Here is a 26,873-nt window from a genome sequence, read left to right on the forward strand (position 1 = left end):
GCCTGTTGTTCCATTCCGACGTGTACATATTATAGGCCTGTTGTTCCATTCCGACGTGTACATATTATAGGCCTGTTGTTCCATTCCGACGTGTACATATTATAGGCCTGTTGTTCCATTCCGACGTGTACATATTATAGGCCTGTTGTTCCATTCCGACGTGTACATATTATAGGCCTGTTGTTCCATTCCATTTGACTATTATTGTTACCAACGACCTTTGGCATTTAGGGCAACGTGTACCTTTTTGCAAGGTCTGATAACCCAAATTGTTATGGGCTCGTTGTTGTCTAGTGAAGGTCCTGGGTTCGAGCCTCGCTCGGCGCATAGTTGAGTCCTTGGAAAAGACTCTTTACTCACATTCTCTCACCGCACTCAGGTGTAAAATGAGTACCTGGCCGTCAACAGCGTTGTCTCTGTCGGAAATAAATTGTAATATCGCCTAACAGGCGTTATGTCTCGTTCTACATGTTACGTGTTGCTGTTGGTCAGGGACCCTTTGTAAAGCGCTTTGAGCACGTTTAGTGGATATTGCGCTATATAAAAAGCTCTAGTTTTTTTTTGTGGAAATTCTCTCAAACCAACGCAAAATAGTTTCCATAACAACAATGTTAAATCAAGCACATAATTGTCTTTGGCCATCAGGCCTCCAAATATATGTCCGTTGCATTAGGGGAAACAGAAGAAACAAATTGATAATTTTCAACGACGTGTACTTATTTGTAGGTCTGATAACACACATTGTTATGGGCTCATTGTTGTAATGGAAATTTTATCAAACCAACGCAAAATAATTATTCATAATAACAATGTAAAATCTAGCCTATAACTGCGTCCCTCGAACAGACCTGCAAATATGTGCACGTAGCATTTGGGGGAAACAGAAGGAAAAAATTGAAGGTTTTAACCGACGTGCACACATTGGCAAGTTTGATAACCGGAGGCAATTGTGTTCTTGTTTTACGTTGTTGTAATGGAAAATATCTTGCGTCAGTTTGAGAGTAATTAACCAGTAGGTTTTTGACCAATCAAAATATGAAATTTGTGACACACCCTTACACGTGCTCGGACAAACATTGATAGTTGATTGTTTATAAACAGTAACGTGAATGAAATCGACCTCTCTCCGATCAGTGTTATTGTTTTCATACCGCCAAATGGGTGACTAGTCATCACATAATTTTCTTGTTTATAATATGAAAGTTAAAATTTTAACATAGTTTTCTGTGTTAGTTCTATTGATCAAGCGGTAGAACAGTGGGTATTTTACTTTAACACAAACCATCGAATGTAAAACCTGTGTAGTTTGCTATGCCTACCAATCACTGCCTTTATTTACATTATGACGATTGTCCGAAAGGCGTGGTTATCTACCTGTCTATTCCATCACAACAGTGAAACCATCATAATGTGGGTTATCAGACCTGAAAATTTGTACACGTCGTTTTTAACTAATGAAAAGTATTGAAAATGAAACAAGACGAAAGACAACCCCAGTTAAAAAGATAAAGTTCTTTATTGAGAAAAAAAGGATGCAATACGATAAGATAGAAAAGTCGGATATCTTCAATAATTAATTGTCATAATTACGATTATTACAGAAGCACCAAGCAATAAATGTCTACGATTTTCATAACCTTTGTTTTATTATTTAAAACACACCCTTTCGCTCACTCATTAATCTCAATAACCCTCAAACCAAACCACTATTATTTATTCATAAATCTTTTGATGTTTGATTATATTATGTAATTATTGCAATAGTGATAATGTTATATCGATGAGATTGAGAGAATAATAATAATAATAATAATAATAATAATAATAATAATAGAATTAAAAGATGGAGAAAAAATACCGATTCCAGACATATCGATATTTAAACTACATCTAAGAATCTTTTCTTTTATTGGTTAAATATTGCTAGTATCGATTTATATTACAGAAATTGCAGTGATGGTCATGGATGAAAAATCTGGCTTTTTTTTCTAACATTGCACTAACCAAAAATTATTGGTGAAAAACATGTTTTTTCTTCTTATTTTAAATGATTGTGATTGTAACGCTGCGGAGATAACAGGATAAATCTTGTAAAGTATATCTTTTCTCTATCTTTTATAAAATAATTATATTTATCTTTCATTAATTTTTTATATTTATCTTTCACAAAATCATTGATTTTTTCCCTATTCATCTCTCTTCATTTCATCATAACCCTTCTTGGTCAAATGATTTTGGATGAAAAAAAGGAATTCAATGCTAAAGATTGAGACAGACATTTATCTACCCATCAATATCTCGAAAGATAAGGGGAAAAAACCGCACAAGAAACGAAGAAAATTTTGTTTAATAAAAAATCTAATTCACAGTTTGCTTGGATTTACATAAAGATATTGTAAAAAAAAAAAGAAGAAAAAACAAACAAACAAACCCAACAAATATTTCAAAAAAAATCAATAAGGAATGGTTTGTCATGAAACTTCAGTATAGTTTTATAACTATGAATGTTATAAATGTTAATCATGGAAAACCGGTACTCTACATGAATGAGTGTTTTTATAAAGATTTATTAGAGTTTTCACGAAGAAATAAAGATAACAAAAAGAGAGATCTATCGAGCATTACGTCATCGCATCATGCGCATTACGTCACGGCTCTAAGATTGAATTATGGCTTTTTGCATAGAAGGAATGTTACGAAATTTAATTTTGAAAATCACATGGAAGCTTTAATCAATGGTTTTATAGTTCACAACCTCCGATTTAATTCATTGTCGTATCAAATTCACTCCTGAGTTTAGCTTAAAATTCAACACATTCAACAAAAATAAATCGTGTCATTATTTATTTAAATCGTTGACTAAACAAAGAATGGAATATTTAACTAAAGCACGACCCATTTTAATTTTCTTAACATTTGACGGGGATAAACTGAAACCGATACATACTTTTCCCTGAAAAAAAAAGTTTATAAATATTAACATTTTATTATTGCCACCATTACCAGAATCTTTATTTTTATCAACCACATAAAATGGCGATTGACAAAATGAAGAAAAATAAGAAAAGATTAAAAATAGTTTTATCATTTAATAAAACAGATTGATATTATGCTACTAACATATCGCGGACCATAATCATGAAACAAAATGAAGCAAACCAAACCGCTATACAAATCCAACTGAGATTCTTTACTTCTTTCGTATTCAAATAAAACAGGTGGAAAAATCTTCAACATATTTGTAAAAGAATTAATAGCAAATAATTTCAAAATGGCAAGTTATGAATATTTAAAAAAAAACATCACAATGCAATTTTGAGTATTTAGTTTAGAAATTGTTTCGGTTAGAGACGATTAAATATCAATATTAATATTGTCAAGCTTAACAGTTGTATTGTTTCAAAGTAACAAATTGGTCCAGAAAGTGAGACGCACTATCCTCCCTCTGTATACGAAAAAGAAAATTCTCGTACCTCAATATGAGTTGGTATAATATTTACAACATTTCGGTCTTGAAAGTTAAAAAAAAAAAAAAAAAAAACAGAAGAAACAAAAACAAATGATCTTATAGTTTTAGTTTTTACATAACCTTTTTTTATCGTTCAGTATGATTTCATTGAGGAAATGAGATGGAAAACGAAACAGGAAGGAGGATGAGTCGTCTCCCCTCCTGCCCCGCCTCTCCTCTCGTCTGCCATGATGATGGTGGTTGGTTGGTTCTCCATTGAGGGGAGCAGTCAAGAATGTTGTACTTCCCTTTTAAAGATGGCGCCTATAGTGAATACGAACTCTTCATGCCTCTTCAGTAAATTCTGTGGGTGTTTTCTCTTGTCCAGTAACAACATGAGTACCAAAGGATATAGATAATTTCTTTAGTCACCCCCCCCCCCCCCCCATCCCCCATGATTTTCTCATCTAAACACGGTACGTATCTTCATGTTCCGAATATTATCTTATTAAAGTGCAGGGGCCTGTCGTATGTTCACTTTCTACATATTCATGAGAAGACATGCCCACTGATATTTACAAATAGTTATTTTTTCTGTCTTTTTTCCCACCAGAGTGGTTGGCCTAAAGCGCTCAGATCTGGCAAAAGAAAACTCCGAACAATGTTTGTCTTCATTGTCAACACGCACATAGTCTTCAAAGGGCGGCAAATGCGGCAAATGCAAACTCGTTGTTGTGGTACCTGTTGTTGTTGAAGTGGCTGTGGTGCTGAAGATGATGATGATGTTGATGTGGCAGTGGAAATGGTTTGTTGTTCCAATGATTTGGCCCACGGTGAGATGAAGATTTATTATAAGATTGTATTCAACGGTTTTGGTAACGATAATAATGGTAATGAGAGAACGTGGATGAAGTTAATGATAATGACATTAATGGTAATGGAACCTTGACACTCTCTAAGTGGCTGTTGGTATGTGGAGGAGGTGGTGGTGGTGGTGGTGGTGGTAGAGTGTCTACCCTGTGAATCTGGCATTTAGGGTGGCCTTTTCCTGTTGGAGAATAGGAGAAGAGATTGTTACGATATAGAGGTTATTAAGATGGTGATGGTGATGGTGATGATGATGCTAATGATGATGATGATGATGATGATGATGATGATGATGATGATGATGATGATGATGATGATGATAAGATAAGATAAGATAGGATACGATAAGATAAGATAAGATAAATAGGGAACTAGTGGAGACGATTGAGGAGTAAATTGATTATGCTGGTGATGATGAGGGTGATAATGATGATGATGATGATGATGATGATGGTGATGGTGATGGTGATGAGAAAGAGAGAGAGAGACAGAGAGAGAGAGAGAGAGAGAAGAGAGAGAGAGAGAGAGAAGAGAAGAGAAGAGAGAGAAGGAGAGAGAGAGAGAGAGAGAGAGAGAGAGAGAAGAGAGAGAGAGAGAGAGAGAGAGAGAAGAGAAGAGAAGAGAGAGAGAGAGAGAGAAGAGAAGAGAAGAGAGAGAGAGAGAGAGAAGATAAGAGAGAGTGTTGTGTGTGTGTGTGTATATGTGTGTATGTGTGTGTGTAAGGCAGAGTGGGTGAGAATGTTTATGTGTGATGTGGTGTGTGCGTGTGTATGTGCGTGTGTGTATGTTTGAAAGAGGGAGAGAGAGAGAGAGAGAGAGAGAGAGAGAGAGAGAGAGAGGGAGAGAGAGAGAGAGAGAGGTGGGTATGAGTGTGACTGTGTGTGTGTGTGAGGGAGATGGAGGGAGATAGTATGTTTGATATAGAGAAAGAGCGGTGTGTGTGTGTTTGAGAGAGAGAGAGAGAGAGAGAGAGAGAGAGCGGTGTGCGCGCGCGCGCGCGCGTGTGTGTGTGTGTGTGTGGGTGGGTGTGGGTGGGTGTGGTTGTGCAAAAAATACTTACGGCACCAGAATCGTCCAGGAGCTTCCAGGTACAGCTTCCAACTCCGAAAGAGAAGTTATCAGCGATCTGTTCATTGTCTTCGGATGTCTTTTCCTTGGCACCACGGGCCCAGAGCTGGAGAAAATAACACGACAATTTTTAATGTGCTAGAAAAGAATACGTGGACTATATTATATTATATTAAGTTAAAAATATCTACGAATCTGATATCCACAAGTATCGTGGTCTTATTTTTTTTTTTAAAGAAGAAAACAAAATCGCAAACAAACAAAAAATAAGCAGACAAATAAATAAACAAGTAAAAAAAAATAGAAAAGAGAAGAAAAAGAAAAAGAAAAAAATCCTCCCCTCGAAAAAATCCCAACTCCTCCAGAACCCCCCTCCCCCCTCCAAAAATATATAAAAAAAAGAAAACAAACAAAACCAACCAAACAAAACAACCCCCCCCCCTAAAGACCCCAAAACAAGCAAACCAAAACCAAATGCCCACGGTGAACAACAATTCAACAGTTAATCGATATGTCACTAATGGAATCGATGAAAAGTACTCACGGTGAAGGTCTTTGAAGGAGACAATTCAAATTCTTTGAGGACAATGTCACATGTGTTACGTCCACCAGCGGTCTTCACCATTTTCCATCCCTTCAGGTTCTGGGTCTGTTGATATCAATTGGGGACAATGTATGAAATATTACATTGTTGTTAGTTATACATCGGTATTTGGGTTGCATTGAATGAAATATTTCATGGTTGTAAGTTATACATTGATATTTGGGGACAATGTTTGAAATATTACATTGTTGTAAGTTATACATCGGTATTTGGGTTGCATTGAATGAAATATTTCATGGTTGTAAGTTATACATTGATATTTGGGGACAATGTTTGAAATATTACATGGTTGTAAGTTACACATCGGTATTTGGGGACATTGGATTGAGTATTCCATTGTTGTTATTTATACACACCGGCAGCTTGACTGCTTTATTTTTTTTTTTTTTGTACACTTGTGGATAAATAAAGGTCTTATGAACGGATACTCATCTAATTTAATCATTATCCTGCATTGTGACAAATAAATGTAGATGGAGACAACGTTTTTTGAGCCATCAACTAACGATAAACTCGATCCGTAAATAAAGCCTGTAAGTTTGCGCAAATGAACCTAGCAATAGGGAGGCCAGATAACGATTTCCAAGGCCAAGGTCAAATCAAGGACCAATTGCTATGCCCTTACAGACATTATAATTAACCATTAGAGTTAACAGGAATTACCTATAATTTAAAAAAAAAAAAACAACTCGTACATCAATCTGTAATAAAATAGTTTTATAATTTTAGATTTGCCAGTAATTCTGTGCTCATTGACAAAAAAATTACATGGGCTGTACGGGGCAATGTTAACCGCCAATCCTTATATAATATAATATAACTTTTTTTCTAAGAACTGATACATATACATAAAACGATGGTTTTGAAAATGACAATAGTGGTGGTGGTGGTGGTGGTGATGATGATGATGATGATGATGATGATGATGATGATGATGATGATGATGATGATGATGATGATGATCATGATGATGATGATGATGATGATCATGATGATGATGATGATAATGATGAAGATTACACTGATGATTATGATATGGTGATGATGATTATGATGGTTATGTTGATATTATAATCCATGTATACCAACCTTAGCACGGGAACCGCTAGATGTGTTCTCAATGATGATGTTGCCTCCAGAATGGTCCATGCTCTTGAAGGCGATTGGTCCCTTGGATGACCTCTGAACTGTCAGGCTTCCGGTGGATTCTTTCAAAGCTGGAAAAAAGGAACAAAAAGTTAATGATACTTTTATTTTTGTTGATATAATCTTAAAAAGTCATCAACTATTTGATAATTTTAAATTCTAGAGCAATACGAAAAGGCAAATTTAAAGGAGACATTTGACTTGATAACAGATCGTGAAAATTCCTTTTTCCGAGAATTCTTTTTCTTTTTCTGAACTGTGACTTATCGCTTCAAAACGGTATTAGATATCCGGATATTAAAATTGAGTTTCATTCTGCAGGTTCTTAAAAATAATGTGTGTCAAATTAAATTCTGTATTTAGGAGTAGCTATGCGTGTTGTTTGTTAATCTTCAAAAAGCTTAAATTTCATGTTTTAAAAAAAGGTCTTTTAATCCAGTTTTCTTCATCTAATTCATGACGACATAACACTGTTTTGTAGTGGTTTGACACATTTATGTGACACATCTTTTTCTTTTCCAATCCCTTCTTCCGATTTATTTTCTTGGTTTTCTGATTATTTTCTTTTGGTTTTTCTGTTCTGATTTTAAAAGTTAGAGGTTGATATTATGTTACATGTTAGTGTACATCACAATGGCTGTAGGTATATCCATTTACATATGTCTGATGTAACCAAATAGTAGATTGATTGTTTGCTAGCTAATGAAGAAAATAAAAGTTGGTTCATTTGATTCAAAATTTTACAAAAATAGTTACGTAGTTGCGTTATTTTTGTGGCATATCTAGTATGTGCCAGTGACTTTATTTCCATTTTTATTTCCATCAAATTCATTTAAAACGACGTGCACATGTTTGAAAATAAGTCTAAATACACGTTGGTATTTTTAAATTGTAAATTACATGTTTCACAATCTGCTACCAAGACAAGGTTGTAACACAAAGAGACCGCCGTAAAATTTGCAAAATAAATGTAAAACACAGAGATTAGACCAACAAAATAAGAGAACAAAAATTAATAACAGACAATTACAAGTTTTGACGTATGACAAGCAGGGTGACTGAATAAAAAATCCCAGAACCAGAAAAAATTGAACGAATATATAAATTAATAATTTAAAATTTATTCCCGGAAGTGCCTTTAGTTGATTTCAGAGTTCTCATGAAGTATAATTTTTGGAGGAAAAAAGCAAACAAATTTATAAACGACTTGAGTACTTTTAGTGGATATTGCTCTATATATATATGTGTGATCAAGTCTTTTCTTTTTCAGAATAGAAGTATTGTCAGCCAAAAACTCCCAATGTTTAACAGAAAAATGTCTCCAATTAAAACAAAGGAGACAAGCCCAGTATTATTGTTAGGATTTCAGTTTCGTACACGAAAACTCCTACGTATGACCCTTCTTTAAAAATTCTTACACAAGTTGTTTTTTTTTACAAATTCCCATTAACAAAGATAATACAGTAGCAATTGATGACATAAAATAGGGCACTTCCAGGAAGAGATAGACAAAGATAGAGAGCGACACCCCAGTATCCCTAAAATGTAAAAAGTGGTTGTAGATTTCTTTCATAATTTGTGGAATCTTATCATTGACTTATCAGCCATAAACAAAAACAGGGACAAACATGACAGTGCATTTCTAAAAAAAAGGCAAGATGGATGGATGGAACCAGTGCTGAATTTCCTTCTAAAAAGTTCTTTTTAAAAAGTCATATTTATATAAATGGTTCAAATTGAACGAAGAAAAAACAAGATTTACATTTGACAAGCAAATTACATATGGTAATTTCATCATGCATGTATTTCAATATTTTAAAAGTAGGATATGATAGCAAGATAATAATTGATATGCAATTTTTCACATGATAATTTTATCACCAAGTGGTTACAAATCTCTACTATTACATTTTTGTTGAATACTTTTTAAATCGTTATGAATCGGTTCTTTCAAATGAATAAATCCAGAACTGGTTCAGATAAATAAAATACAAAAACTATCACAACAGTTATACTTAAAAGACAATAGTTTACAAAATTATTTCCTTTTTGAAAAAAAATGTTAGTAAAAAAACTAATTGTTTTGAGGGTGTGTTGTTTTAAGATTGCAAGGCCTTGTATCTGAGAAAATCGCTTTAATTGGAACTCAAGGATCACAATTTTGCACCAAACTGATAAGTTTCAAATGTTTCTTCAGGGGATTGATTGTTTTTGCGTATTCTTCTAAAAAATGTCCCAGCTTTTTGTGAGAGAGATTTTGGTCAATTCAAACACTTGGATCTTTAAAAGTCAAAAATGTTCCATAACATTCTAACGCGAGGCTTATTACACAAGCAAATTAGTGTGATATGAAATTTTGCAACCGCATGCATGCCCTTACATATTATGAAAATAAATAAAGATTTATATAATAAACGTGCTGTTTTGATATGCATACTGATATCCGACTGTCTTGGTGTGTGCGATATACGTTGGCGGGGTCATTATGCATAACTAATTTACAAAAGGTGATTGCATCAAAATACAAAGGAATGCAGTTGACTTCATTGTTGTTGTTATAAGCCAGTCGGAGAGTTGATGTTTCAAGCCAAGCTGAGAGTTGATCACTTGGCACTGTGTTAAATTTTCTCCGAATACGCAAACAGCTAACTGTTAGGGGACGCCTCAAGCGGAAGCGGAAGTGGTTGACCGCGGCGTCGCTTTCATACTTTTAACTTCTACCATGCCATCCAAATGTTGATATTTAAATAACTTTTTTTTGGAAATTTAATTGGTTTACAGACACGAAAGTAACGTGAAGCGTTCGCGACGGAAACCTATGTTTTGCCTATATGTGTAGCATCTCTATCAAACACTTAGAAAAAATTAAGTTGACGTCACTCAGCTCTTGTTTTTTAAATATTGCCAAAGGGGCAATGCGTTCTCACTAGATTTTCTATACAAGTCAAGAAACCTAAAAGGTCACATATATTTGTGATCGTGTGTGTGTTGGTTACGATTATTTTGGCGAGCAGAACAAGTGAGGATTTTACTTAATCGCATAATATAAGCAGGGTAGGGATTTCTAATAAAATACTTTTATATTACAAAGAAATGTTCAGTGCACGAATTTTTGTGTGAGTAACGTGAGCATTTAAAGTTGATGAATCGTTTATCATATATTTTCCGCTAAGGTTGGAACAATAAATGATTTATTGCTTTTTATAATTCCCTTTAAATGCCTTATGTGCAGGATTTGTTAATAGAAAAAAAAGCAACTAAATGTCACTATTTTACCAGCTAAGGCTTGTGATAATTTGACTGAGCCGCATGCTATCGATAAGGAATTCCATGTATGAATATTGTAATTGTTTTTATAGAACCATTTTAATAAAACATGAAAGCATTGTTTACAACCCTTAATAAAACTCTAGAATATCATCTTTAAAGATTAAACATTCAACCCAATTGATAAAGCGCTCTAAAATTGGGTCTATTCATTCACGATTGAATGGCATGCAGATTTATGCAATTGTTATCTTTTAGCCTTCGGGGATTAAAATTTTGTTTTGACTTATGTATAGGCCAACATGAAGCACTTATCATACCGAAGCATAACATATTGGGATATCATATCAGTAAAAAAACAAAACATTCATCATAATAACAACGCCACGCAAGCATGGTTCGGAACATTGCAAGAAAAATATGAATCGTTTGATATAGTGTTAAATTACAGGGCACAATTATACGTAGTTGATAAGGTTATTTCACATGATATTGAGATGACCAAAAATAATGATTCAAAATAAATTTGAAACTAGAGTCGGGATATCGATATTTATAGATAGTATGTTCTACAAGAAATGTGTGATTAATGATCAGGAAACATCAAAAACATATGTTTATGTGGAAATTATCATAGGTAGGGTAATTTTCAGAGAAAAAATACTTCAGAAGTCCAGTTAAATAAATTAATTAATTAATGAATAAGCACATAAATAAATAAATAAATAAATAAATAAATAAGTAAATAAATAAATGAATAAATAAATAAATAAAAGGGTCAAGAAAGGAACAGTTCTTCAATAAAATACTATAATATACGAGTAAATCCCCCCCCCCCCAAAAAATAAATAAAATAAATTGAAAATGATAAAGGTTCAAAAGCAGATAAGATAAGATATTCCTGATGCCAATAAACAATTGGATCAAGCATAGTATTTGACGATATGAAAGCAGAATAAGACCAAAGAGCGAAACCATGATAAAGTAAATACATATTAATATACACGCATTCATTCATTCACAACAATAATATTTAATACAAGCATCACAAAAAAGCCCTGCAACCGTCACGATACAATCGCGATATCCAGAACAAATCCCTCCCTAATTTTGATATTTTCTGTTTATAAAACTAACCGAGGCTACTGGGGTGTGGCTCTTTCAAAGCTAATTCAAAAAATTGAAAACAAAGCAGAAGCATGAGAAAGCAGGGAAACAAAAAGACGGCCATCTTTTTTAAGAAACGAAATCAAAGCAACCAATTCATTTTTTTTTCTTTTTTTTTTTTGATCAGGATGTTAAGACAATATCATAACAAGCACATAAATATTCATGAACTAAGAAAAATATGTGCAAAATATGAACTCATCTGATTTTTCAATTTCACTGGTTGTCTGAATTGTCACACACCCACAAGGAGACGATGACGTATGAGCCACGTGACATGAAGTTGTTGAACGAAATTGGTTGACGTCACACTAGAATATCCGGTGGAGTGTTCAAAGAGGAGACAATTTAATCATGCATCTAAATCTAAATGCAATATTTTTTAAAGAAGGGCCTCCTCATCATCAGCTTTTTCTTCTCCTTGACTGGTATTGATTTTATATGGTTCGTGTTATTTTGCGGTCATTAGGTTGTCTGTCCATGTTTCCTGATATCAATTCTATTTTTAAACATCTTCGATATAGAAGTACTGTAGATATGTAAACGATCGCAGGTGTAATATATGGTATACCTAAGTATTATAACACACTACGGAAGTAATATTTCACACTTAGTTCTTAATCATTAACTTCCGTTCAACCTATACAATTCGTACCGTTCAATATACTTTGCCCCAGATAGACCTTGACAATCGTTGAGTCACCACATAAACAAATAGATATAAAACCCAAACTTGTGTCAATACACACCACTCATTTTCGACTATGCAAGCAACTATAATTCTAGCGGCCCCTCCACAGAAGGGAGTATGTTGCCAGTTATAAACGTACAAGTTATTATTATTATTATTATTATTATTATTATTATTATTATTATTATTATTATTATTATTATTATTATTATTATTATTATTATTGTTATTATTATTATTATCAATATCAATATCAATATTACTATAATTTGTATTTTATCCGTGAGAAATTGTCCCTCCTCAACCGGCCATGATAAAAAAATACAAACAGGAAAACAACAAAGGAAAGAGCCAAGGATGGGACGAAAAATAACAAGGCGAGCCAACACCTGACGTTATTTCTTCACGGAATGTCCGTACAAGTCATTCATGTTTTTATCTAGGATCTGAGTCCGAGAGGGTCAGTGGAGTTTACCAGTCAATTCATCAGAGTGACAAGCCCTCCCTCCCTCCCTTCCCCATCCTCACTCTTTCAATGCCATGCCCGTATCCCAATTTTTTATTACCACATAGCCATTTGGAGAACAAAATACCAAACGTCGCACGAGATAACATTATAACAATGAAATTACAAGACCCCTCCCCATTCATCCACCCACCCTCTCCCCTTAACGAATATTGCCAGTTTGGCAGTTTTAATGCCAAATTCACAATCCTGAAAAAATGTAATAAAAACAGAAAGAAAAACAGTGGAAAATTTACTTTGAGCTTTGCAATTTTTGTATTAATCTGAATTCTTTTGTTAATATACAAGCATTTGATCACTTCAAGTTGATTACATGTATTTTCCTAGTTTTAAAAACCTGCATAACAGGTAAAACTTGATACTTTTATAAATTCGAGATACACTCTCAATGCACAATGTAAGACAATGAATGTGTCTTCTCTTTTTTTTTAATCACAGTTACAAGAATTTAGCATTTTAGAAATACTATTTGGCTTTTTTTTATGACTGACTTTGCAGTTTTTACAACATCAATCCGGCAAAGATTTTTCATCCCTATAACTGTAACTGACAAGTCAGGTTCTTTTGATATACATGAATATATTTGTTACGCATACTGAATCAAATTTTTCGTTTTCTTTCCGTTTTGTTGAAGTCTGATGTTATATATATATATTTTTAGATATCTCAGTCCTTAGTGTTGTTTTTTTCTCAATTTGGTGTTGTGTTGGGGCCTAGTTTGGAAAGTTGGCGAGGCTATTTTCAATATTTTCTTTTCCATTGTTTTCGTGTTAGTACAACTTTTCTTTCATTATTATGTTCACACTTCAATGATTTTCTTTCATTTTGGGTCCTACCCCCTCCATACGTTAAGTATGGCCTGACATGCTATATTATGTTATTATTTCACCACCTCCCTAACAATAGAGAGAAAATAAATACAGTTGGTGTGCGCCTATATTTGTGATTGAGATACGATATGAAACGACAAAGATTATCCTTTTATGTAAGGCTGTGTAAGACTCAAGACTCTTTACCTGCATTTAATGGTGCTCGGTGTAGATTGCATTATTACCCCCAACCCTCCTCCTCCCATCCACGATGCCCCCACCGCCTTTTCAAGTTCATGAAAGCAAGCTAGTTGTACGTTCAGTGGTTTAGTTTCGAACGAATTTTCCACCCCTCCCCCCAAGTTGGTTTCGAATTCGTCAGACTTCATTTATTATTCATTATCAGCCCTTTTTAATTTTATTTCCACACGAGACAGACTGGTATCAGATACCAATTCTTTCTCATTTAACTTTTTTCAATCTTTTGTATGTTTTCCGCCCCATTCAATTCTGAATCAATCTCCTCCCCCTCCCTCCTCTGTTATTCAATGTCGAGGTCAAAGATCTGGATATAATGCTAACTTATTTGCATCAGGCATCAACTTGCTTCTTTCAATCCAGTTGTATCTTTATTCCATTCATTATCATCTCCTAAATACAAAACGTGATCTCAATGGATTCATTTGAACACAATGCAGATTGTCAATAAATATGATGTGTCGTGTTGACTCGTCTTTTCTTTTCCATAAATTTTTTTCATTAATTTTTCTGCTTCGCTCAGCTTTGTATTCAACGACGAATTCCCCATGATATAAGCAAAACTTGCTATTCACCGTAGGGTCTTTATTTTTCATTTTTATCAATACGCTATCAGTTGAGAGTTCGCGAAAGAGAAAAGAAAAAAAATAGTATTCATTTTTGGGGGGTTTCCAAAAGTATTCTTTAGAGAATCTGCAGTCAACCGTGTTATTATTCTTATTCTTATTCTTATTCTTATATTATTATCCTTTTAAGAAAACATGATATACATTTTGATTAATGTAAGACCCGAGTATTATATTATGCTCGTCAATTGCAATTGAATAAGAATTTATATAATATGCCGAAGTGACGTGAAGATTATGTAGATAATGATGATCATTTGATATTAGACAGACATGTCGAATCAGAACACACAATATAAATCTATTCAATTACTTGTTTTTTTGTAACCAAGGGGATTATTTTCGATGACTAATCGAGCTATACCAAGCGTGTCATTTCATAAGAAATTATATTGTATCGATACCTGCTCCAGACGATATAGCGATTACACGTCTGCAGCAGGTAATCGATAAATATAAACATTATTTATGGTGGCATGGTGCTCTTGGGTGATTTGATGAATCATCATTTTTTCCACTATTAATCATACAAACAAAAAACCTTACAAAAATCCGAAACAGCTAACGTGTTATGGAAATATGAAACATTATCCACAGTTGATAAAGCATTTAGCATATTGTGACATGTGTCTGCTATTTTGTATTCCAGTTGTCCAAAAAAAATCCAGAGATTGTTTTATTAATTTACAGAGACAAGCATGTATGTATTTTTTATCTTCACTAAGATTCAATACTTTTTTGGTCGGTATTTGTTATTGATAATAGAAAATACATTGTATACATTTATATTGTGAAATTTGACATGGGGAATGTTGCCAATTATTTTGGAGTGCATTATTGTAGATAGTCATTCCCATCAGACGGCCACACTATTTAATTCACGATTAAATCTCACGAAATCTCTGAATGTCCAAAAACTTTACATGATTTGAAAATAATGTAAGGAGTAGTAATATTTGAAACTTTTGGCTTCAAACATTCAAAGTTTAAACTCTTACTTAATGTTTTCGGACATACATTATCTTTTTTCCCTTGATCACCCAAGACTTCTAACTTCATGAACCAACTAAGCAGTTCTTCCCCGTCTTAAAAGGGGATCGCTTTGGTCAAAGAATTTTATTGCTTTATAGATATTATAATGTGCAGAGAGTGATGAAAGAGCAATTTGAAAATATACATTTGCCGCAGATACGATATCTTGTGAAAATTGCAAAAGACTTAAAATTCCCGCCGAATTTGCCGATGTCTATTAAGGAAGCAAGCTAGAAAACCAAGTGATTTTATCTGCGTTTCTCAGAACTACTTGTGAAAAATAATCTCTCATAAAGAATTTAGATTTTAAACAAAAAAAAAACAATATTACAGCCATATAATGGATGCATTTTGAACAGCTGAGTCGATTCTGAATCTTCGTGATTATATTCACTTTATTCGTTGTAAATTATAGTGTTTGAAAGTGCCATCTGTGGTGGTCACAACAGATCTTCTAAAATCACTTCAAGATAGGTGGGTGAGATGATAAGTCACGTGATTTGGGGTGGATTATGTCGTATACAGAGATAAGGTTGATAGACGAGACAAATAAACTTTGATTCGGTTGTACAAGGGCAAAACTTTTATTTTTTCAGCAGGAATGGAAATAGCAAGAAAATAATTCAGTGGTATTTCACTGGTAAACATCACAAGATGCCAGACATTGTTTTTTGTTTTTAAAACATCAATCATTTTAAAATTCAAATTTCAACTAAAGTCAAACTCCCTTGATTTTTTTCGCATTGTGAAGACCTGTTACTTGCAGTGCCTAGCGATGTTAGAAAATGTATGAATAGCTACACACAATAACAACGAAAGCATTAGCGTCCTTTCAATCAGTTACAATCATTCAACAACCTATGCGGTCTTTTTCATTATTATTTTAACAGAAAATGTTCCCAGCTGTAATAACGTTATTTGGGTGACAACACAATTCATTTAAAAGATCAGTTCTGAAGTTGTGAGTTCAAAATCTAATTGTAAATTGTAAAGATTTACACATAACATTTTTGAAAATGGCACATTGTGTTTGCAACAAGAATTTGTGTCCTCTCAAGTGATAGAAAAAGTACTACAATACAAACTTTTGTGACTCATGAAGAATTTAAACAAATCTTGAAGAAATGTAAAACAGTCAAATAGGTCCAACGCGTTTAAGAAAACTCCTGAAAAGTGGGAATCCAACTTAAGACAATGTAAGAATTGATTTTTAAAAAGAGATTTGGCTTCAAAATGAAGTAAGTAACAGCACCAAGGTCAGAGAAATGAAAGATAAGTAAGCCAGATGATGAAACCAGAACTGAAAACAATAAACTCACCATAACAACATTCTCAGATCTGGCCTTCCAGCTCAATGCAAAATTGAGTATATTCCTAACTACAGATGTACACGGGGATAATCACTCTCGAACACTCTCGATTACTCAATCTCTCCGCCTTTCTCTCATTTCTTCCTGGCATATCAATCCAATCCTGTTACTTCTAAGCTATGTTTTTATGCTTACCGTAAGCCTGTAGAATTATAACATTACTAAGACAATATTACTCAAAACAGTTTTTAAATAATGGTATAGAAATATTGAAACATATCTTGTTGTCTAATGATTCAATTTTTGTCAATCAGCTGCTTGTTACAGAAAATAACTTATTATATTTTACTGCTTATTCAAAATATAATCAACAACTTAAAAAAAATAAAGGTGAAAATTGGCTTCATATTCTACAGGCTTAAAGCAAGTCGAAATATTTTGTTTGATTTGTTTTTGTAATTTTTGAGATCTAACTTATGAGACATAAAAAGTTACGAAAACAAAACGCAAACACATTTGTTGTATAATGAGACATATCTATTGTTGATATAAACGATCACTATACAAGGCCATCTACATGGGCGAAATACAAGATATGCTTTTACCCAGTGTACTTTCTATCGTTTGATTTTTGATATTTCATACCGTTTGGAAACATTTTCTGTACAAATAACATCTTTTCCCTTGTCTTTTAAGAGCCACAACTATTCACAATGAATTTTCAATCATTGAGACTTGAATAAGTTGTTAATTTTTAGTTGAAAGTAAGTCACCACCAAATTTAAAATATCTATAAAATATTCACCGTCATATAACTAGTTTTGGAAAAAAAATTTAAACTCAATCGCTCAATCATACACTTAGCAATTTGAATATATTATCATAATAAAAAAATACTAGCAACAAAAGGGTACAGCGTTGTATAAAATTGACACTTTACCAATACAGGGAATAGTCACAAAGGTGTCAAGTTAAGATTTTTTATCCAGCCTTGTTCTACACTTTTACAAGTGTATAAAAAACTGCAGTTTCCACTATTCAACAAACTCTGTTGACTATTCCCGTTAAACTATAACAAGTGTATAAAGTACAAAAAGACAGGATAATTGAGAAGAAAATATCACACGATGACCAAAAACAGACCAAGAGCCAACCACTCCAGCGCCAGAGGTGGTGTGTGTGTGAGTGCATGGTAGATATAATAATATAATATTGTGTTCAATTGTAATGATAAGATGGATGATGATAAATTCAAATTGTTGTAAAATCATCGGTAAATTTACAATTGTAGGTAGTTAAAGTAGTAATAATACGTATGTGTTCAATGCCATGCCCAAGAGCTTCCTAAGATAACATTTGTGAATGAATTTGCGATTCGTTCTTGATTTATTAAATTATCTTAGATGTTTAGTATATTGATTAACAGTCGCATGATATCCAATCAACAGATTTCTTTTTTTTTTTAAAGTTTGAAATTTCAAGTTATCAAAACATACAAAAGCTTTATGGTCTTATCTCTCTCTTTTGTAAAGATGATCACATTGAATGATTTTCGTATTATTCACAGTATGAACTGTCGTTTTCTTAGAATGTCTTGGGTCATGATTCACTCAATTCTGACTATTGTACTGGAATCTAAACTAACAAGGTTGAAGTTAGTTAATGTTAGTGAGAATATTAAAATGTACCAGAAACTGAAATTCTGGAAAGTATAAATATTAACCCATTAAAAAAGTCGTTAATTTCAAGAAAGTTTTTGGAGTGATCTTGAATACTGGTAAAGATTTCTTCTATAAATAATTTTGAAACTTTAGCTCTACCATAGTTCCTTGCTACTGTACTTTGTAGATCTTGGATCAAGTTGGCTCACCAGGCTTTGTTCGTTTTCTCCTACCCTGTTTCCTTCTTCAATAATCAAATATTTACAGAACACAGCGGACGATGATAAGCGCATGGCAGTGACACCGACCATGACGTTAAATGTATTCCGATAGAGTGACTCCTTCACTAAAATTTTTGTTACATACATACAAAATTTGCCTTTTTTATGGAAAACATATTGCATTATCAAACTAAAAATACAGAAAGCTTGGTTATTGATTAATTTATTAATAGGAACTAACTTTAATTATTTTTTTTTCAACACAACATGAAGAAACACAATTGTTTAAAAATTATAAAATTGTTGATCACTTGTGGTCAATAATTAAAAATCCTATAAAGATTATAATGGAAATGGGTGAGCCCGGACGAGCCCCCAATTCAAACAGCAAACAGATTATTTGCCATACTAACTGGACTGATCTTTAAGAGCGGCTTCCAGGGCCATCTGAACGTTTCCTTTGTCGGTGGCACCAAGGGCATCCTCAACCATGGATCGGAGTCCAACTCTATTTTTGTGTGTGGAAAAGATGAGAAAAGCAAAATGGTTTCAAAACTATGATGATGCTAATGATAATGATGATGATGATGATGATGATGATGATGATGATGATGATGATGATGATGGTGATGATGATGATGATTGATAAGGATGATAACAATAATAACCATGTGATAGAATGATTTCAGTTGCAAGAAGGGCCTGTAAACATACATGGAACCCTAGAACTCAAAACAATTTGAAAAAATCCTTCACATCACATACCTCAATACCGCGCATGTTCATTAAAATCATGTATTTTACGGCTTTTTATATCACATCTTTCATTTCATTTTTTTCTTCTTATTTGTCATTAATCTATCTATTTAGTAATATTCAAAGATGGGTTTGAAAAGTAGTTACAGGCTTACATTTAAGACTACGAATATAACTGTAAATGTATACTTGACCGAGTAATTTTTAATATAGGATTGAATCTTGATTTCTTTTCTCTTTCCCAATTTTAGATTATTAACTTCAAAGAACGTCCTTAAAAATATTATACTTTGTTTGAAATTTAAAAAAAGAATGATACCTGCTACTTGAAACTTAACTTAGATTATTAACCCCCAATTTTCTCACTTGGACAACATGGGTGATTCCTCTTGACATTAGACACCTTGTTTGATGAACTATCTATATTCCTTCGTGGAATGCTTCGGCGACGATATCTTATGATGTCGTGGCGAACGGGCATAATTTAATTTTTTAACTTGAAACTTAGTTGTGCTTGTCCTGGTTATATCTAGTGTCTTTTATGAGTGAATTTGAGGAATTAAATTAAATACTTATGAAGTTTTGAAGTATTGTAATTTATAACTTTTAGATTTAATGTATATATTCAACTAATCAACTGAAGAAAAAAACGAAATAAATCATGAAAGAATTGTAAAAACTAAAACTTCGCAAAATTGCATTGCAGCAGAATTTTAAACAAGCACAAATCAATTTTTGAGATAAAAAGAGGAAAAAATAAAAATAAACAAAACAGAATATTTAAATAAAATTATTTAGAAAATTTCAATACAAATAATTGGTTGAGAGATTATAAAAAATATTTTGATAAAAATGAAGAGCCGAAAATGTCAAATGACTCAACTACATCGAAATATTTGTCTTCTGCATTGTGCAAAAACTGGCATTAAAACTGGTCGCACAATAGTTTTAAAAAACCTCATTGTGTTTAAACAAACAAAAAAAAAAAAAAACAACATAAAATATAGAAGTTCTACAGACAAACAAAATAGAGAAATAAATTGAATTGAAATGATTGCAGTGCAAAAACAAATCGAAACTTGAATCTTAAAAAAGTTATTATTTTTCTTTCCTTCAGATATTGCATAGATTTTGGGGTGTCGGAGGGGTGGGGTGGACTTATAGTTGCGTCGTTATTTGATAATGCTTAAAGTGGCATGTTAGGGGAGAGACATCTTCAGGTATTGGAAATTGTCAATAAGGGTTGTTTGGATCTGTGTAATATGGGTAATATATAGTATATAGCCAGTGAAAACCAGTGAAAATGAAGAGAGAGAGAGAGAGAGAGAGAGAGAGAGAGAGAGAGAGAGAGAGAGAGAGAGAGTGTGTGTGAGAGAGAGTAGGCGGAGGAGGAAGAGCGAAATGGAAAGAAAATAATATTTGGAATTTTGAAAATGTCATAGATAAATATCATTTAAAAAACTACCTTCGGAACAATTATTTCGCATCAGAGGATCATAGACATATAATTATCTTTTTCTAAAAAGTGGCAAAAATACATCGAAACCAAATGGAATGAAAAAAAACGGAAAAAAGAAAATAGAAATAATAGAAAAACAAAACAAAATAAAAATAAAGTAAACTAAGATTAAAAAGGCGAGTGTATTGAACACTTTTTTTTCTTCGATGTTTCTCTTTTTTTTTAAAGATTGGCGCTTGCTGAAATATAAAAAAGCTGATAAAGTCGGAAACTGTCGCGCTGATAAATTATATACCTGGCCCTGTTCGCGCGAGTTTGACTATTCACACCCGAATCACCGTTTGGTTGGGATTCAGTGGATTCATTGTGTGCCTCACAAAAATCATCATGGTACAAATCCATAAACAGACGAATGATGCTGTAATAAAATGGCCGATTCCAGCGTTGGTATTAGTAAGAGAAGGACGTAGAAATGAAGAAAAGCACAGTTATAAAACAGAGAGAGAGTGAGAGAGAGAGAGAGAGAGAGAGAGAGAAATGAAAATGAAGACAGAAGAGAAAAGCGAAGAAGAAATAGAAGAAATAGAAGAAGAAGAAGAAGAAGAAGAAGAAGAAGAAGAAGAAGAAGAAGAAGAAGAAGAAGAAGAAGAAGAAGAAGAAGAAGAAGAAGAAGAAGAAGAAGAAGAAGAAGAAGAACACAGACAAGACAGACAGACAGGGGGAGTTTCCAACACACACAAAAATGTGGGTAAGGGAAATAACTCAATAATAAGTGGCTCGTCTCAAAAGTAGTGGCATAATTACATCCCTTGGAAAATACTCCTGCTTTTTAAAAAAATTCTGTTAATGTCTCGTTTGCTTTTCATTTACATGAAACTCAGCTGTTTCATAGAATAATGCTGTTCGTTGAGCTGGGTATTATTTATTCCGATATCAAGGACGTCAATAAACGAAAAGTAACTTTAGCTCGACAGATATGACACGGGTATATCTCAAATTAATGTCTGCCCGAAGTAAATCCAACCTTTTATCAGGTCCAATATTTGAGAAACTGTACAGGAAAGGCCTGCCATCAAATTCTGATGCATTGCAGTTTGGGAAACGGGACATATTCGAGCCTGCCCGGTATTTTTTAAAAAGATAAAATTATTGTGTGACCCAGTGGCTTAGTGATACGGTGTCTCGTCTTGTGAGAAAAAGTCAAGTGTGATCACTAGTGTCAGTAATGGTGAAAAATTCTGGTATCGAAGTTGTGTCCTTGGGTTAGGCACTTTACACATGTCAATTCATTTTATTCAGATGCTATAGGCAGTGGCGGATATTGTAAGAGTGTTTATACAAAATGGGGGTCTAGCAGCTACTGATACTGTATGAAACGGAAATGTATTTTCATATGGTCTACTTGGGAAATAAATAAAAATACGTGGAAATGCGCACATAATATTTTACTATTTTAAAAATATTTTAAAATCATCCAATCTCACCTGTTTTCTTCACCCTCCAGCAGTTTCTTGTAGCAAGCGATCTCCAATTCCAAGGACATCTTGGCATCCATAAGTGTCTGGAGTTGGGCAAGCACAGAGCTGAGTTCGTCTTGGAGATCTCCAACATCTGTGTTGTACTTCAGCTTCTGTTGTTCCAATTCTCTCTCCAATTCGGACAGTTGACGAGCAAGATCGTCTCTCTCGGCCTGGAGGGCAGCAAGCTGGAAAGGAAAGAACACAACACAGTTTTTTTAGAAGACAGGCATGAGGTAACTTCAAACATGAACCAAAACTTCCGTGCAATGACATATTAGAGGGCAAACAGTGGTATAAGATAAATATCTGGAAATAAAAGCTGTGTATGAAACAGTGCCAGACAAAGCAAAAAGAAAAATACAAGAAAAAAGAAAACATCCCTCAAAAGAGAAAAATAAAGTGAGTAAACGTGACTCATATAAAAGGGGACAGTACAAAACAAACAACGTTTCGGACCTTGGCCTTCGTCAGGAGACAAACAACAAGACACAAAAATATAAGGCTACAAAAAAAAACAAAATCACATTTTGTCTTTTTTGATTATCTTACCCATTTTTAAAATATAAAGACATAACATACAAGAATGCTTTTGGGAAATCAAAGATAGATGGTTAAAATATCATCTTTTAAAGAAATCTTATTTTGCCACAGAATGCCATTTTTACCTTTATAGACCTTTAGCTCAAAACGAGGTCCAGCGACATTTGGTATGTTTTCCCAGGACAGCACACATTTGTTTTCTGTGCGTGTTCCGTACAGTTGTTAAGAATCAACTAATGACAATCAGGATTAACTCTAGTCAAAGACTTCCGTATTATTACAATTTCGAATTCTGTCAATCCTTACCTTGGTGGCCAGCTCGGCATAGGCGGCGTTCTTGTCGGAAAGTTGACCCTTCAACCTGGTGACATCTTCCTTGGCACGGTTCAAGGTCATGTTGTCCTTCACGTTGCCGTTCTTCAAGGCGTTGATCTGGGGACGAGAGTTAATCGGATTTTTATTTAACATATTATGGCTTTGCACGTTAATTGTTAATCACATTCAGTTCTTTTCTATATTTGTCTTTAACTTGTTGAATTCATCATCATCATCATCATCATCATCATCATCATCATCATCATCATCATCATCATCATCATGGCAACTACCAACTTTACCAACCATCGCCATTACGTCTATAAGAAAGAATGATTATAACGTCATTCAACTCTTTGTCATTGTTTTTAGGTCGTTACTTGAGTGATAAATTCTCACTATATTTTATTACACTTTATACTTTTGAGGTTCCACAATTTGTTCATATGCATAGCATCAACACCATACAGCTTTTTGACTTTAACTATCTCCTTACCGAGCATTTTCAGGATTTTCCCCAAAAGTTGTACCCAACCAACACAAAAATAAGCCTTTTTCACTCAACACAAAAGCAGTAAGTTCCTACCATACATGTTTCTTTTCAGCAAAAATGAGCTCAACAACATAGTGTATAATATATTTATAACTATAACCCCCAGAAACGAAAAGTGTAGAAGAAAAGCAGTTGATACAATATTTAAACGGCAGGCAAAATTCCTACGTCATGTGATGAGTAGGGAGGGACTGGAAAAATTAAGTGTGACCGGAAAGTTAACAGGAAAGAGAGCCCTTGGGAAGCCAGAGAACGAAAATGCTGTATTCCCTGACAGACTGACTGGGAACTGAAAGAAACAGAAACACCATCAGGGTAATGGAAAAAAGAGAGGAGTGGAGAGCAATGATCGCTGACGTGACCAAAGCATGTCACAAGATAATGATGGACCCCCCAAAATATCTTGATAATGTACAGAAGAATTCAGAATGAGAACAATATTGGTTGTGTCGTAACGAATATGAAGATTGGGAACACGGTTGGTAAGGAGAGAGTTACCAGTTCATCAGCCTACCTGAGTAGGGTATTTGGCATCCATGTCCATCTGCATACCCTCTCATGGCACAAGATGATGATGGACCCCCCCCCACCCACCCAACTATCTTTAAATTTGATAATGTACAGAAGAATTCAGAATGAGAAAAATATTGGTTTTGTCGTCACGAATGTGACAATTTTCCCAAGGTTGGTGAGGACAGAGGGACAGAGTTTACAAGTTCATCAGCCTACCTGAGTAGCGTATTTGGCGTCCATGTCCATCTGCATACCCTCCAGCTTATCGTCATAGGCAGCGTTGATGTCACGGAGTGCCTTCTTCATCTCACTCTTCCAGAACTCATTGTAGTCCATGCCCTTGATGGTCACTGGTTCTTGTTTCAGGAGCTCAAACTGGAATCCGAGAAAATATATAAATTGTTACTGTCCACATCAAACTGGTGTTGTTGTTAGGAACTAGATGAAAAAAAATGAATTTAAAGACTAGAGTTTGGAAGTTTACTGTCTTGGAATGTAAAAAAAAATGAATTTAAAGACTAGAGTTTGGAAGTTTACTGTCTTGGAATGTAAAAAAAATGAACTTAAAGACTAGAGTTTGGAAGTTTACTGTCTTTGAATGTAAAAAAAAAAATGAATTTAAAGACTAGAGTATGGTAATTTAGTGTCTTTGAAGGTGAAAAATAATATAAATCCTATTCCAGTAGATCGTGCGAGATTAAACTTGGAATTGAAATTGGTATTGATCAGGGTCACCTCGACATCCAAGGCGCTATGTCACAATGGAGGACTCCTAATCTCTGATTTGAGGAGTTAGAACAATGAAAGCATGAGCAATTCTTTTTCTCCTTTTCGACATGCCGACAACTTTTCTCCCGTCTATCTGGATTAATTGTGAATTATAAATGTTTTAAAAATGTTTTTTTTTTTTAAAGTAAGCTTTTATATAGTGCAATATCCACTAAATGTGCTCAAAGCGCTTTACAAGGGGTCTCTGGTCAACAGCAACATTAAACATGTAGGACGGGACATAACGCCTGTTAGGCGATATTACAATTTTTCGGACAAAGACAACGCTGTTAACGGCCAGGTACTCATTTCACACCTGAGTACGTTGGGAGAATGTGAGTAAAGAGCCTTTTCCAAGGACTCACTATGCGCCGAGCGAGGCTAGAACCCAGGACCTTCCGATCCGATCCGAAAGCGATTGTTATACCACTAGACCACATAGCCCCAAATGATTATTGTATTGATAAACTCACCTCGTCACAGAGATCCTTGTAGAAGGCAGCCTCTTCTCCCTTGGTCTGGGCAATGGAGTCAGCCTCAATGTGAGCAGCGGTTTCAGCATCAAGATCCTGGATAATGGAGACAAAGAGATGATGAAGATAATGGTGATGATGATGATGATGATGATGATGATGATGATGATAAAGATAATGATGGTGATGCTATAGATGATGGTGATGATGATGATGATGATGATGATGATGATGATGATGATGATGATGATGATAAAGATGATGATGATGATGATGATGATGATGATGATGATGATGATGATGATGATGATGATGATGATGATGATGATGATGATGAAAACAAGTGGTTGTGATGGTGGTGGTGATGGTCCCAACGCTAAGAGCAATACTTCACATGTGGGACGAGATACGACACAATTTATTTCGACAGATTCAACGCTGATACCGCCCAGGTACTTATTTTACACCTGAGTGCTGTCCTTTTCCAAGGAATAAATTTTGCGCCGCCCAAAGCGGGAACCGAAACAGGGATATGTCGGTCTGAAGTTGAATAATGTCATACTGCAATATAACCACAAAAAGACCCGCACAACAACGGAAATAACAATAGATAGAAATAAAATAAAAGATGCACACTTAGTATTGTTGTCTCTATTGAACGCTGCCTATTGGCGTAATAATTCATCGTGCACAAAACAAGTCTGATGTCACGTCCGCCCAGCAACCAGCAGCTTGGTTCTATACAAAGAAAATTGGTACTTTTTATTCTTCATGCTGGCTATAACTTTTTCACATGTGAAGTGATCAGAATGTATAAAAGTCACAACATAATCAGATTTATAATGTTTTTCTCCTCTGGATACACTTTTATGCTCATCGGAAAAATATTTCATAAGGGCGTCCGCCATTGTTTCGATAGTTTAGAACCAGTTACTAAGTTACTATGCGCCATTACGGGGGAAGTGACGTCACGTCTGTTGAAGCCTATTACAAGAAGGAAAAGAAGCAGTTTGTCACAATGTCACAACTTTTGAGCCACTACCCTCTTGACTTAAAAAAGAAATTTATGATCTTCAGTCTAGCACGCATAATGCCAATCCTAGACTATCTTAATGAGCTAAATCCGACGTGCATTTAATTGCAGGTCTGATAACCCGATTTCTTATGGGCTCATTGTTGTAATGGAAATCTCAAAAAAATGATGCAAAATATTCTCAATTAAAATGTTAAACTAGGCCTATTAGTGAGTTCGGATGTCAGACCTGCATGTATGTA

At 34.2% G+C, this 26,873-nt stretch overlaps 1 protein-coding gene across 5 annotated transcripts in view; it reads right to left on the reverse strand.

The window, feature by feature from the left end:
* Window positions 1-1,497: 1,497 nt before the first annotated feature.
* The window catches only part of LOC144979686 (retrograde protein of 51 kDa-like), a 77,876-nt gene continuing 52,500 nt past the window's right edge, over window positions 1,498-26,873 (reverse strand). For 4 of the 5 annotated variants that reach the window (XM_078926588.1, XM_078926590.1, XM_078926589.1 and 1 more), the window contains exons 4-12: window positions 25,599-25,694; window positions 24,574-24,732; window positions 23,283-23,408; window positions 22,401-22,621; window positions 19,115-19,209; window positions 7,077-7,204; window positions 5,928-6,032; window positions 5,376-5,489; window positions 2,052-4,496 (exon numbers count right to left, since the gene is read on the reverse strand). In XM_078926588.1, coding sequence (XP_078782714.1) covers window positions 4,461-4,496; window positions 5,376-5,489; window positions 5,928-6,032; window positions 7,077-7,204; window positions 19,115-19,209; window positions 22,401-22,621; window positions 23,283-23,408; window positions 24,574-24,732; window positions 25,599-25,694 — 1,080 coding nt within the window. In that variant the 3' untranslated portion in view covers window positions 2,052-4,460. Of the gene's footprint in view, window positions 4,497-5,375; window positions 5,490-5,927; window positions 6,033-7,076; window positions 7,205-19,114; window positions 19,210-22,400; window positions 22,622-23,282; window positions 23,409-24,573; window positions 24,733-25,598; window positions 25,695-26,873 lie in introns of all 5 variants that reach the window. The other variant, XM_078926587.1, reaches the window with a different exon arrangement.

This window comes from Berghia stephanieae, chromosome 9, assembly GCF_034508935.2.
Source record: "Berghia stephanieae isolate SIO BIC M18660-M18661 chromosome 9, UCSD_Bste_1.3, whole genome shotgun sequence".
Taxonomy (NCBI): Eukaryota; Metazoa; Mollusca; class Gastropoda; order Nudibranchia; family Aeolidiidae; genus Berghia; species Berghia stephanieae.